The sequence below is a fragment of the Oppia nitens genome, unplaced genomic scaffold, assembly GCF_028296485.1.
Source record: "Oppia nitens isolate AA-2021 unplaced genomic scaffold, nextdenovo-longstitch-racon4-pilon3 scaffold11_pilon_pilon_pilon, whole genome shotgun sequence".
NCBI lineage: Eukaryota > Metazoa > Arthropoda > Arachnida > Sarcoptiformes > Oppiidae > Oppia > Oppia nitens.
Window position 1 is genome coordinate 10,001 of NW_026533190.1, and position 13,324 is coordinate 23,324.

General features: G+C 36.2%; 4 protein-coding genes across 4 annotated transcripts in view; 3 read left to right on the top strand and 1 right to left on the bottom strand.

The window, feature by feature from the left end:
* Positions 1-3,579: 3,579 nt before the first annotated feature.
* Positions 3,580-5,205, top strand: LOC128952190 (kielin/chordin-like protein). The gene is made up of 4 exons (XM_054297539.1): positions 3,580-3,625; positions 3,746-4,285; positions 4,369-4,842; positions 4,916-5,205. The coding sequence occupies exons 2-4, from the start codon at positions 4,117-4,119 to the stop codon at positions 5,158-5,160; spliced, it is 888 nt and encodes a 295-aa protein (XP_054153514.1). The 5' UTR covers positions 3,580-3,625; positions 3,746-4,116; the 3' UTR covers positions 5,161-5,205.
* Positions 5,206-6,231: 1,026 nt separating this feature from the next.
* LOC128952818 (tigger transposable element-derived protein 4-like) lies at positions 6,232-7,815 on the top strand. The gene is made up of 4 exons (XM_054298271.1): positions 6,232-6,972; positions 7,015-7,288; positions 7,379-7,716; positions 7,765-7,815. Exons 1-4 carry the CDS (start codon positions 6,232-6,234, stop codon positions 7,813-7,815), a joined length of 1,404 nt encoding a protein of 467 aa, XP_054154246.1.
* A 346-nt stretch (positions 7,816-8,161) lies between these two features.
* Positions 8,162-10,918, top strand: LOC128952829 (double-stranded RNA-specific editase Adar-like). The gene is made up of 6 exons (XM_054298283.1): positions 8,162-8,347; positions 8,426-9,709; positions 9,808-9,938; positions 10,015-10,203; positions 10,301-10,510; positions 10,583-10,918. Exons 1-6 carry the CDS (start codon positions 8,254-8,256, stop codon positions 10,916-10,918), a joined length of 2,244 nt encoding a protein of 747 aa, XP_054154258.1. The 5' UTR covers positions 8,162-8,253.
* Positions 10,919-12,976: 2,058 nt separating this feature from the next.
* LOC128966322 (hemicentin-1-like) overlaps positions 12,977-13,324 on the bottom strand; it is a 39,682-nt gene continuing 39,334 nt past the window's right edge. Inside the window, exon 19 of the mRNA XM_054313172.1 lies at positions 12,977-13,263. Coding sequence (XP_054169147.1) covers positions 12,995-13,263 — 269 coding nt within the window. The 3' untranslated portion in view covers positions 12,977-12,994. The remainder of the gene's footprint in view (positions 13,264-13,324) is intronic.

A 13,324-nucleotide genomic window follows, 5' to 3' on the forward strand; every position in this document is an offset into this window, starting at 1 on the left:
TGGCCTGGCCTGGCCTGGCCTGGCCTGGCCTGGCCTGGCCTGGCCTGGCCTGGCCTGGCCTGGCCTGGCCTGGCCTGGCCTGGCCTGGCCTGGCCTGGCCTGGCCTGGCCTGGCCTGGCCTGGCCTGGCCTGGCCTGGCCTGGCCTGGCCTGGCCTGGCCTGGCCTGGCCTGGCCTGGCCTGGCCTGGCCTGGCCTGGCCTGGCCTGGCCTGGCCTGGCCTGGCCTGGCCTGGCCTGGCCTGGCCTGGCCTGGCCTGGCCTGGCCTGGCCTGGCCTGGCCTGGCCTGGCCTGGCCTGGCCTGGCCTGGCCTGGCCTGGCCTGGCCTGGCCTGGCCTGGCCTGGCCTGGCCTGGCCTGGCCTGGCCTGGCCTGGCCTGGCCTGGCCTGGCCTGGCCTGGCCTGGCCTGGCCTGGCCTGGCCTGGCCTGGCCTGGCCTGGCCTGGCCTGGCCTGGCCTGGCCTGGCCTGGCCTGGCCTGGCCTGGCCTGGCCTGGCCTGGCCTGGCCTGGCCTGGCCTGGCCTGGCCTGGCCTGGCCTGGCCTGGCCTGGCCTGGCCTGGCCTGGCCTGGCCTGGCCTGGCCTGGCCTGGCCTGGCCTGGCCTGGCCTGGCCTGGCCTGGCCTGGCCTGGCCTGGCCTGGCCTGGCCTGGCCTGGCCTGGCCTGGCCTGGCCTGGCCTGGCCTGGCCTGGCCTGGCCTGGCCTGGCCTGGCCTGGCCTGGCCTGGCCTGGCCTGGCCTGGCCTGGCCTGGCCTGGCCTGGCCTGGCCTGGCCTGGCCTGGCCTGGCCTGGCCTGGCCTGGCCTGGCCTGGCCTGGCCTGGCCTGGCCTGGCCTGGCCTGGCCTGGCCTGGCCTGGCCTGGCCTGGCCTGGCCTGGCCTGGCCTGGCCTGGCCTGGCCTGGCCTGGCCTGGCCTGGCCTGGCCTGGCCTGGCCTGGCCTGGCCTGGCCTGGCCTGGCCTGGCCTGGCCTGGCCTGGCCTGGCCTGGCCTGGCCTGGCCTGGCCTGGCCTGGCCTGGCCTGGCCTGGCCTGGCCTGGCCTGGCCTGGCCCTGGCCTGGCCTGGCCTGGCCTGGCCTGGCCTGGCCTGGCCTGGCCTGGCCTGGCCTGGCCTGGCCTGGCCTGGCCTGGCCTGGCCTGGCCTGGCCTGGCCTGGCCTGGCCTGGCCTGGCCTGGCCTGGCCTGGCCTGGCCTGGCCTGGCCTGGCCTGGCCTGGCCTGGCCTGGCCTGGCCTGGCCTGGCCTGGCCTGGCCTGGCCTGGCCTGGCCTGGCCTGGCCTGGCCTGGCCTGGCCTGGCCTGGCCTGGCCTGGCCTGGCCTGGCCTGGCCTGGCCTGGCCTGGCCTGGCCTGGCCTGGCCTGGCCTGGCCTGGCCTGGCCTGGCCTGGCCTGGCCTGGCCTGGCCTGGCCTGGCCTGGCCTGGCCTGGCCTGGCCTGGCCTGGCCTGGCCTGGCCTGGCCTGGCCTGGCCTGGCCTGGCCTGGCCTGGCCTGGCCTGGCCTGGCCTGGCCTGGCCTGGCCTGGCCTGGCCTGGCCTGGCCTGGCCTGGCCTGGCCTGGCCTGGCCTGGCCTGGCCTGGCCTGGCCTGGCCTGGCCTGGCCTGGCCTGGCCTGGCCTGGCCTGGCCTGGCCTGGCCTGGCCTGGCCTGGCCTGGCCTGGCCTGGCCTGGCCTGGCCTGGCCTGGCCTGGCCTGGCCTGGCCTGGCCTGGCCTGGCCTGGCCTGGCCTGGCCTGGCCTGGCCTGGCCTGGCCTGGCCTGGCCTGGCCTGGCCTGGCCTGGCCTGGCCTGGCCTGGCCTGGCCTGGCCTGGCCTGGCCTGGCCTGGCCTGGCCTGGCCTGGCCTGGCCTGGCCTGGCCTGGCCTGGCCTGGCCTGGCCTGGCCTGGCCTGGCCTGGCCTGGCCTGGCCTGGCCTGGCCTGGCCTGGCCTGGCCTGGCCTGGCCTGGCCTGGCCTGGCCTGGCGCCTGGCCTGGCCTGGCCCTGGCCTGGCCTGGCCCTGGCCTGGCCTGGCCTGGCCTGGCCTGGCCTGGCCTGGCCTGGCCTGGCCTGGCCTGGCCTGGCCTGGCCCTGGATTCAGATGTGACACCGGATTCAGATCTGACACCGGATTCAGATCTGACACCGGATTCAGATCTGACACCGGATTCAGATCTGACACCGGGTTCAGATGTGACACTAATTAAGATGTGACACCGGATTCAGATGTGACACCGGATTCAGATGTGACACCGGATTCAGATCTGACACCTGATTCAGATGTGACACTAATTCAGATCTGACACTAATTAAGATCTGACACCGGATTCAGATCTGACACCGGATTCAGATCTGACACCGGATTCAGATCTGACACCGGATTCAGATCTGACACTAATTCAGATCTGACACCGGATTCAGAACTGATACAAACTCAGATCTGGGCAGGACTTTATTATATAGCCCGCGCCGTATATTTAGGTATTTAGGTATTTAGTGTATATTTAAGTTGGGGGTGATGACTAGTATACGGATATAAAATTTTATGAGACTGTGYGAAGCAGTTCATATAGTATAGTGTAGAGCATTATTATACATAAATGTATATATATATTTAATTTTTTAAATTTTGACTTCAGATTTAGATTAAGCATAAAAAATAAGGTATAGGGGATCAGCATTAAAATTTTGATATCTCTTCAGGAACATAGAGAAAATGGCGGCCAAGTAAACATTTTTAAGTAAACATTTTTTAAGTATAGATTTAAATAAATAACCACAAAAGGAATAATGAATCATTAAAATGTAAATGTAATATGAAATTTTAAAATAATTTGAAAAATAAAATATTTTTTATTATGATTACTTTAGGTTAGGTTAGTTTAGGTTAGGTTAGGTTAATGGCGGCCGGTAGGCCGCTAGTTATTTCAGATTATGTTAGGTTAGTTTAAGTTAAGTTAGGTTAGGTTAGGTTAGGTTAGATGAGATTAGGTTAGTGGCGGCCGGTAGGTCGGTAGTTATGTCAGATTATCTTCTATTGCTAAGTTAACTTTAATATTATACTGTATATTATTATAAGTAAATATATCAGTCATACACTTACACTCACACAAGACATTAAACACTGTCCCCTATTGTAACACTTATGGACTGTCGGTACGGGTCGGGAGTCTGTCAAACATTATGAATGTCCAGTGACTTAGATTTAACAGATATAACAGTTATGATATGACAGGTAATATACTGTACGGACGCATACATTAAAAAACTGTTTACAAACAAAACAGTTACTAATTTTGTAGTCAAACTTGATTTTAATACTTTTTAATTAAATTCACAACAAGTTATTACAACTATTTTTTGAAATATTCAATAACTATAAAAGTATTTATTACTCATTAATTATCAAKGTCATCTAATAAATTGCGTATACTTAATTTTGACTATTTTTAAAATTATAATTATATTTATTTATATAAATAACATTTCATTTTATTTGATTGTTTAAATGATAATTATTTATATTTAATATTAATTAATTATTATAATAAATTCTAATAACTTTTATTTTTATAAACTTTAACTATTATTATGATTTATAAAAAATATAATTTGATTTACTTGATTTATTTTATATATTTAAATTTAATATGTTGTCAAGGTAATTTATAATTAATAGTATTATATTAATTTACTCTAATTTTTTAATTTGTTTTATATATTTACTAATAAAAATATTATTATATTTACTTAAATAATATATATTTTTTGTTTGTTACAGACATTTACCGAAAAAATGATAATTTGAATCAACAAATTGTGGCAAAAGTTGAAAGGATTGATCCAAAAGACTTTGGTTTTCAAAGACAATCCAAACGAACTGACTTTAATGTCAACACCGGAACAAATGCTAACAGAGATGAAAGCTTTCGTCAGCCGCCGGACACTGAATGGACGGCACGGGCGCCGCGTATATCTAATTCGTGGCGTAGAAGACAACAACAATTTTCAGATGGATTTACTAGTTATGGCCGAACAAACACAACATCACGGGTTCATAGGAATGACATTTTGAATATACCGGATGACTGGTCAGTAAGTGCATTGCAAACACAATTAGTCGATACAAACCGTACGTCAAGACAACCCTTTATGTTTGGTCGTACACCAGACAAGTCAGTCAATTGTTCTCAACTATGTCTATCACAAAGATATCTTCAGCACTATTATACAAAACAATGTAAACCAATATATGATGACCGATGCGGATGTCCTAAAACTTTTGACTGCAATTATGACAATTTGCCTCAAAATCAATCGGGTATTCATTATTATTGATTTATTATTAATTAAAATAAAAACTAAATAATAAATAATAAAATTATATTTATTATTAATGTAAAGTATGTCACTTTGAGGGTCGTATTTACCGAATTGGTTCAACAATTGTAACCCAAAATCCGTGTCGTATATGTGATTGTCGTCAAAGTGGCCATTCATTGGCCAGAATTGACTGCAGTATTGCCATTGAATGTCCGGAATCGGCGTTTGGCTTAAAACCCGAACCTAATTGCTATTTTGCTTACCGACGGGACAAATGTTGCGGTGAAATGGTTTGTCCTAAATTAGGTCAACCGAAAAGAGATATCAAAGTTTGTCGATACAAATCTAAAGACTATCGTTTAGGAGAAAAGATATATCCAGAGGAAGACATGTGTATGACATGTATTTGTACTGACGATTGGCTGGAAAACAATCCACTGAAGAGTAAACACTGTTACCGACAGACTTGTGATCTCCAGTTGAACTCACAATTCACTTCCGGTTGTCTACCTGTTTATCACGAGAGCACGTGCTGTCCAATTGATTATATATGTGGTCAGTATATCAGTATTTTTCAGTGATTTTTTAAATATAAAATATTTTAATTATAAAAAAAACTACATTTTAGACAAACAAAACAAACAAACAGATAGACTAACAAAAGTGTCAAATCTAACGGTCTGTTTGTTTAATGGCAACAAATATCCGATTGGCCACAGACTACAAACAGATAATCCGTGTGTTGAATGCCAGTGCTCTGTACCGCCAGATATGACATGTATACACAAGAGCTGTCCGACCCCGCAGTCAAACAATTGTTATGTCGGTGTATGGGATCATCATATTTGTTGCCAAAAATATAATTGCAATTAATTATTCAAATATTTTTTATTATTATTATTTCTAATGTTTGATTAGTATTATTACATAATAATAATTAATTAATTATTGTTTTATTAAAGTATTGATACTTAATGTTTAGCTTATTACATTAATTTTATATAATTATATATTTTACTTAAAACTAATGTCTTGTCATAAATATATTCATAAATATATTTTTTATATAATTAATGGCAATTTTGTTTTTTACTATTTTAGTAATTTAAAAATTTATTTTTTAATATATGATACAATTATAATATAATTATTGTTATCAAATATTATAATTTATATGCTTTTTTATATCTTTGTTTTTTATTTGTTTGATACCACAAATCCGCATATCTAGAGTATATATAAAATAATTTATTTAAAATTTAATTGTTATTATAATTAGTGTAACACTTTTTTGTAATAAATTATAATATGATTATTTTTGTATACAATATTTAACTACTATATTATTAAATGTTATCAATATTATATTATTTTATTTTTGTTACAATTATTATTATAGTTTAAATAGACTTTAATTCTCTAATAAAAATGATTATAATTTTATTAAATTTTAATTCTCATATTATATAATAGTATTTTCTTAATTTTTAAATATTAACAATTTATCTATTATATAACATTTATGTAGGGAATGTATTAAAATAATTGATGCTTTATGAATTATATAATCTAAAATAATACAGATAACTCTCTATAATATGAACGCTCTATACTATGAAAAAGCTCTATAATATGAACAAATATTTAATACCAATGACATTACAGTACTTTATAATGTATTACATATTCTATAATATGAAACTCTCTATATTCTATATTATGAACAAAAACTGTAATTCAAATAATAATAATAAGTTTTCTATAATATGAAAATTGTAAAAATATACTGTAAAACTGTAACAATTATTATAGACTGAGACTGCAATCAATGTACAATTAATAGCAATCATTGATAGTCTAAATAAACGTGTTTTTATAATAATTATTGTCAATACAGTATATTGTATTCAAAATTATTGAGTGAAAGTTATTTGTGTCTGCAAAATGGCTAAATCAAGAAAAGATTTAACATTTGGCAATAAAAGTAAACTAATTATTGATTACAAAAATGGGTTAAATCAACGACAACTACAGGAAAAATACAAAATAAGTATCGGTGCCGTCAACAACATCATCAAAAATACTGATTATATTTTAAGTCAAACAAACAAACATAAGAAACGGATCAGACGTACGCCAAATGATAAATTAAATGAATTGGTGCTAAAGTTTGTACAATTGTCTAACGCAAATAAAGTGCCAATTGATGGACCAATTATTAAAGTGTTTGCATCAGATATAGCAATAAGACTTAACTTAAATCAATTTAAAGCATCAGATGGATGGCTATCAAAATTTACAAAAAGACATGAAATTAAGTATCAATCATATAGTGGCGAATCTGCAGATATAAATGATAAAACTGTTGAACAATGGATAGAAAATCTAAAAGATTTACTAAAGGATTACAATATTGAAGACATTTTCAATTTCGATGAAACGGGACTTTTCTATAAATTATTACCAAAAAAGTCGTATCTTTTAAAAGGAGTTAATAAATTTGGTAAAAAAAAATTCAAGCAAAGAGTGACATTAGGTTTGTGTTGTTCATCTGTTGGTGAAAAATTAAAGCCAGTCATCATTGGTACCGCTCGTAAACCTCGATGTTTTAATAATATGAAAACCAGTATCAATTCATTAGGAATACATTATTATAATAATTCAAGTGCATGGATGACACAAACTATATTTATTGATTGGTTGCAAACAATTAATAAACATTTTAAGCAAAATAATCGCAAAATATTGCTATTTGTTGATAACTGTTCGGCACATAAAATACCAGATGATTTGAATTTTTCAAATATTAAGATTCAATATTTTCCGGCTAACACTACATCACGTCTTCAACCACTGGATCAGGGAATCATCAGATCATTCAAAGCTAAATATCGAAGTTATTTAATAAGACATTTGACTAATAATATGCATGATTTATACCAATCAACTGTTAATAACAATAATATTGAATTTGGTACTGAATTGAAAAACATGATTAAAAGTATTGATTTAAGATCATGTATTGAGTGGACATTGATTGCATGGACTGATGTAAAATGTGATACAATTATTAATTGTTATAAACATTCAGGATTTGAAATTCAGACCAACAGTGACACTATTGTCGAAGAAGTGGTCGCCGATTCATTTGAAACATTTCAGTCATGTATTGGCGAAAATCTTATGACATTTGAAGAGATTGATAATTTTGAAGACTCTTTACAATTGCATAGTAATGACTTTAAAAACGATTTGCTTGAAGAAGCTATTAATGATAATATCGACAATAATGATACCGATATTGAAATTATGACATCAAATGAGTTGCCATTAAATGATTTTGTTATCAATAATAATAGTCTTACAGTTAATGATGGCTTAGAAATGGTGACAAAACTTGAGACATTAATTATCTCAGAATTACCTGAAGTATTGATACATTTAAATAAAATTAAACATTCATTAATTGATTTAAAGCTTAAGAAACAAAGTCTCAAACAAACATCAATTACTGATTACTTTAAGTGAATTAAACTTAATTAATATACTCTTTATTTTGTAATATTTTTCATTAAATTTAAAATAAAAGATTTTTATTAATTCCAATTCTATAATATGAAAAATTTTAATATAAATATTATTTTCATAATACAGAACTTTTTCTTTAATATGAAACTTTCTATATTGTGAAATAATTTTTATTCCCAAACTATGTTCATATTATAGAGAGTTATCTGTATTAGTATAATGCTATTGCTATGTTAATACAGTCCCTAAAATAATATTATTAATAATAACAACAATACAGTATACTATAGTTTATTATTAAATGTATTGAATTTCAAGTTAAATGTTAATTATTTATACAATTTTTTAATCACATAATTAGTTCACAAAATAGTAGTCATTGTTATCACAAAATAATAACAATATATAGATATAATAGACACACAATCTTATTGATTAATGGCCAATACAACTGATCCAGAGGTGATAGTCATCGACGATATGATGAATATTAATAATGATAACAATAACAGATCATTGATGTCGACAAAGGGTAAGACAACAATCAATGATTATTATAATTGTATGAATCTATCGGTGATTATAAAGAGTGTTACAAATATTGTTTCAGATATTGTCAAAAGTTCGGTACAAATGCTTAACGAAATGTTTGCCAATCCATTGCCACAATATGTAGAGGAGGGCCGTACGGGTCCGCAACACGACCCAGTCTTTCATATGGCTGTCCACGTAAGCGGACTGACATTTCGCGGACAAAGCCGAACCAAACAGAAGGCCCGACACGAAGCAGCCAAACAAGCACTCGACTATTTTGACAGCAATCGGCCACAACTCAAGTATCGGTCGCGCAATCGATATGAACCGTATTATCGGCGGACATCATATGACAATACATCTCAACAACAACAGCAACATTCTTCATACCACAACTACAACTACAACAACTACAGTGACTTTGACACAAACTTTATGCCATATAATCTTAATCATCATAATAGTGGTAGCAATTTGGTTGTCAGCGGTCAGCAGGTGTCCAGTAATAGTAATAATAATAATAATAATAGGAAGAAGAAGAAAGTGGACGACTTTACGAGCGATGATTATTTGATCGACGATTTGATTGAATTTAACGATAATTGTGAGCAAAAATCATCACAAGAAGTATTGTTATTGTCATCGACCGCTGACACCAACACCACTAACATGACTACCAGTGATGAAGGGATGGCCGTCACAAACAAAAAAGAGAGAATCATTTTGCGAGTAATGAATCAGTCAGACAACCAACCGGTTAACTCAAATGCCGTCTCATTGATCCACGAACTGCAACCAAATGCTCAATGGGTTTGTACTGAACTCAAGACTGCAAACAAATTGCAATCACTTTCATATGAAATGAGATTGTTGTTACCGCTGGCCAACGAGTGTTTTGTTGGTACGGCCAGAACTAAAAAACTGGCCAAATGTGAGGCCGCCACCAAAGCACTACTTCAGTTGTATAACATTACTGTTAATCCACAATCGGGACAAAAATCCGATGGTTTAATACATTTGAATAATACTATTACTATTGCTGAAGAACCGCTTGTTCTGAAACAAGCCATTGCCGACAGAATTGGTCGACAAGTAATGGAAACGTGTCATCAAGTTTGGCAACAATTGACAGATCTGAAGAAATGGACAGTTCTTTCGGCTATTGTATTGACTGATGAAACTGATGCCGATTTTTTGGATATCATTTGTATGACAAGTGGTACCAAATGTGTTAAAGGAGACAACCTATCAATGAATGGTTACGCACTCAACGACTGTCACGCAGAAGTGTTGGCCAGACGTGCTTTTCTTCATTATTTATATTCACAAATTGAAAAACTTATTGATAATAGTTATGAAGGTTTGGTGTTGTTTTTGTTACACATATTTAAAAAAAAATTTAATTATATTTCTAATCATTTATTATTATTTTTTTTGTTAATCTCTTTCTGATTGTAGATAAACCAGATTTTATAGTCGAGAGACGTCCGGATGGATACGGTTTTCGTATTAAAAAACACATAAAAGTAAATCTATTCATAAGTACGGCGCCGTGCGGTGACTCCCGAGTGTTTAGTCCTAAAGAAGAAGTATTGAGAGTTTTGCATTTATTTTTTAATTAAGTTATAATTCATAAAATTTTTTTTTTTAATTACTGATAATTAGGAAAGTGATGCACATCCTAATAGGCAAACGAGAGGATTATTAAGAGCCAAAATTGAAGGCGGAGAGGGAACCATACCTGTTAAAAGAGATGGTATCCTAACATGGGATGGCATACTTCAGGGTCAACAACGACTACAATTCATGTCCTGTTCCGATAAGATTGCCGTCTGGAATGTTGTCGGCATTCAGGTTAGACATTGATAATACTGTACTAAAATGTATATATAAGGAAATAAATAATTACCGATTAATTATTAAGACATAAAAAAATTATTTTAAACTATAGGGTGCATTGTTAAGCCATTTAATTGAACCCATTTATATCGAGTCTATAGTAGTGGCCTCACTCTTCAATTACGATCATTTAGTTCGGGCCATCCATTCGAGACTTAATCTAAATTTTGACTCAAATTCATTAAAGGATTTGCCGACAAATTTTATGATAAATAAGTCTAAAGTCGCTAAATGTCAGCTTAAAGAAGATATCACACGTCAGGTACTAATTATTATCAATGATTTTTTTGTTGCAACAATTTTTATAATATTAATATATTTTATTTATATTTAGTTGACTAAAGCACCTAATTATGCATTAAATTGGATTAAAGGCGATGTAAAGCCTGAAGTGGTGTCCACCGAAAGCGGACGAATTCATGTCGAGAATATTATCTCACGTTTAGCCAAACGGTCATTGTTTGGAAGATTTTGTGCACTATTAGGTCGCAACACAACACCGTTACCTAACTGTCCATTGGGTAACAGCATTCCTCTGGTATATAGAGACGGCAAAACAGCATCACTTGACTATCAAAGAGCCAAAACACAGTGTATGCAAGCATTTCAAGAACAAAATCTGGGCCAATGGATCCAAGTGCCCACTGAAATAGATCTCTTTAGGTTATAGTATTTATGTATTAGTTGATAAAACAATCAAATTTTATTTATTGGTTCATCAATTATTTAGCATATAATCTATTGGTTAATATATATTTTGTATTTTTCATATCGTTATACCATAAAAAATCATCATTAATTCATGTTTTTTAATACAGTTTTATATATCACATATAGATTGTAGAAATTAATATTGTATATGAAATTAAGAATCATTCATCACAGTATATTAAATATAACAAATAATAAATTAATTTTATTTAACCATTTAATTATTTAATTATACAATTTAATTACATTTTTTTTGTTAATTATTTGATAAATAGATTTAAAAAAAAGATTTAGTTAAACACTAATAATGACTTTGTCTTAAATAGGAATAGTTTTGTCGACAAAAACACAATATTACGGCTGCAATGAATCCAAACGATAGTATAGGTATTAGTAGAAGAAATGTCAATATATGCCATAAATTGAATGTATGTGTCGAACATTTATGCGGATAACTAATATAATATTGACAATCATTTTTGAATTGTGGTATTAAAATATAGGGTAAATTAGGTATGATTTGTGTTTCATTTGAATTACATTTACTATTGGCTGCACTCATCCAACACTGTGTTAATGACAACAGTCCACAGCATCGAATATAATGCGGAAGCGCACCCATAGTATCAGTTTGATGATCGGCCATCACCCGATGGCCAGTCTCATTGGCCGCACTATTACAGTCACCGAACTCGACACTCATTTTTGATAAACACTCCATTAGTAATGTATAGTCAGTTAAGTGATTGACTTTTATATTAGTTATATCTGGCATTTCATTTACTAATAAATCAAATGATGATTTATTTGTTACAAAATTTTTCTCACTAATTGATAAACCGACTGTTTGTTCAATAATTGTATCAATTATTAACAACATTTTTATCAAATTTATTGAATAATTTAATTTGTTAATTATATTATTAAACATATTTAGCAAAAAAATAAGATAATTCAATTGATTTATTTTATTTTTTAGGTATATTGACAATAATAACAATTTAGTATACAATTTGTACTTAAGGAGGAAAAATGTCAACTTTATTTCAAATACAATACTGTAGTGTTAAACCAATTGAGGAAATATTGTCAAAATTAATTATTTACTTATTTTATTTGTCATTGAAATTTAATTATTCAAAATCATTATATTATCTCTTATTTAATGACAACAAAGTCATACCAATTAAACTAAAATATTAATGTTATTATTGTTTCGCTAATTATATATAAATATATTATTATTACTTTAATTGCTTTCTTGTAAAAAATCTAAAAATATTCTGTGATGTAAACACAATAAAGTATTTTTAATTAAAATAAATATATATATTAATAGCACAAATAATTTAAATTAATTTTTTATTTTAATTTAGTCATATTTTTACAATATAAATATATTTACAAAAGTGAAGTGTTTTATTAAAATATATCACAGTTTTAAATGAGAATAATTTATATATATATATATATATATATATATCAATTTATATATTTAATAATTAAGATATTTGGCTTATATTTTTCTTTGATAACTATTGCTATATTAGATTATACAATATTATTATTATTATTATTATTATTTTCAATTAATTATCAATTAATTATCAATTATTATTATTATTATGCATTAAATAGGAAGACGACAAGTCTTTCTAAGTTTGTTTTCTTAATAATAATGTAAAATAAATACATTTTAAAAAAACAATTTTCATAATTGCTATCTCTATATTAGTGACTATTATCTGATTGCATTTTTTATTTATTTAAATTATCAATTAAACAATTAATTCATGTGCTAATAATAATAACAATGTTTTTTTGTGGACCACTTTTACCAATTAATTTAACAATAATTGTTTCAACTATTTAACAACAACAACAAAATGGCGAATCTCTCCAAACTATAATAGATATAAAATCATTTCAATTGATTTGATTGCCATTTGATTTTATTGTTAAATTTTTAAATTTTAATTATTATTATTGTTATATTTAATCTATTAATTAATAAATTAATTAAAAATATGTATTATTAAACTGTAGACTCAAACTTAGGACTTCCGCCGATTATGTTAACCCTTTGAACGGGTGTTTGTGTTTTATTGAACTCTAATTTGGCGTATTCTACACATTGTTGTTGTAATTGTTGGGAACCGCTCTTCGAGAGTGTCATTCCTCCTGTTATTGGTGTCTGTTGTCCGCTCTGTTGTATCATTGGTTGGCCACAGAAGGCTAGCTCTGCGTAATGGATAACACCATCACTTGTAGGCACGTATTGAATGCTGTCTTCATTTTGATAACCTTTTTAAGTTAAATAAGTAAAACAATTATTTTTTGGCAAAATATTGGAGACCAGTATTAT

What these genes read in the sequence shown, in the direction of transcription:
- LOC128952829 (XM_054298283.1), top strand. Translation starts at nt 8,254, where the DNA reads ATGGCCAATACAACTGATCCAGAGGTGATAGTCATCGACGATATGATG. An exon ending in ATCATTGATGTCGACAAAGG is followed by an intron (nt 8,348 to 8,425) that starts GTAAGACAACAA and finishes ATATTGTTTCAG; the next exon opens with ATATTGTCAAAAGTTCGGTA. An exon ending in GGAATGTTGTCGGCATTCAG is followed by an intron (nt 10,204 to 10,300) that starts GTTAGACATTGA and finishes TTTAAACTATAG; the next exon opens with GGTGCATTGTTAAGCCATTT.
- LOC128952190 (XM_054297539.1), top strand. Translation starts at nt 4,117, where the DNA reads ATGTTTGGTCGTACACCAGACAAGTCAGTCAATTGTTCTCAACTATGT. An exon ending in TTTGCCTCAAAATCAATCGG is followed by an intron (nt 4,286 to 4,368) that starts GTATTCATTATT and finishes ATTAATGTAAAG; the next exon opens with TATGTCACTTTGAGGGTCGT. An exon ending in TCCAATTGATTATATATGTG is followed by an intron (nt 4,843 to 4,915) that starts GTCAGTATATCA and finishes ACTACATTTTAG; the next exon opens with ACAAACAAAACAAACAAACA.
- LOC128952818 (XM_054298271.1), top strand. Translation starts at nt 6,232, where the DNA reads ATGGCTAAATCAAGAAAAGATTTAACATTTGGCAATAAAAGTAAACTA. An exon ending in ATTGAAAAACATGATTAAAA is followed by an intron (nt 7,289 to 7,378) that starts GTATTGATTTAA and finishes ATAAACATTCAG; the next exon opens with GATTTGAAATTCAGACCAAC. An exon ending in TTATCTCAGAATTACCTGAA is followed by an intron (nt 7,717 to 7,764) that starts GTATTGATACAT and finishes ATTGATTTAAAG; the next exon opens with CTTAAGAAACAAAGTCTCAA.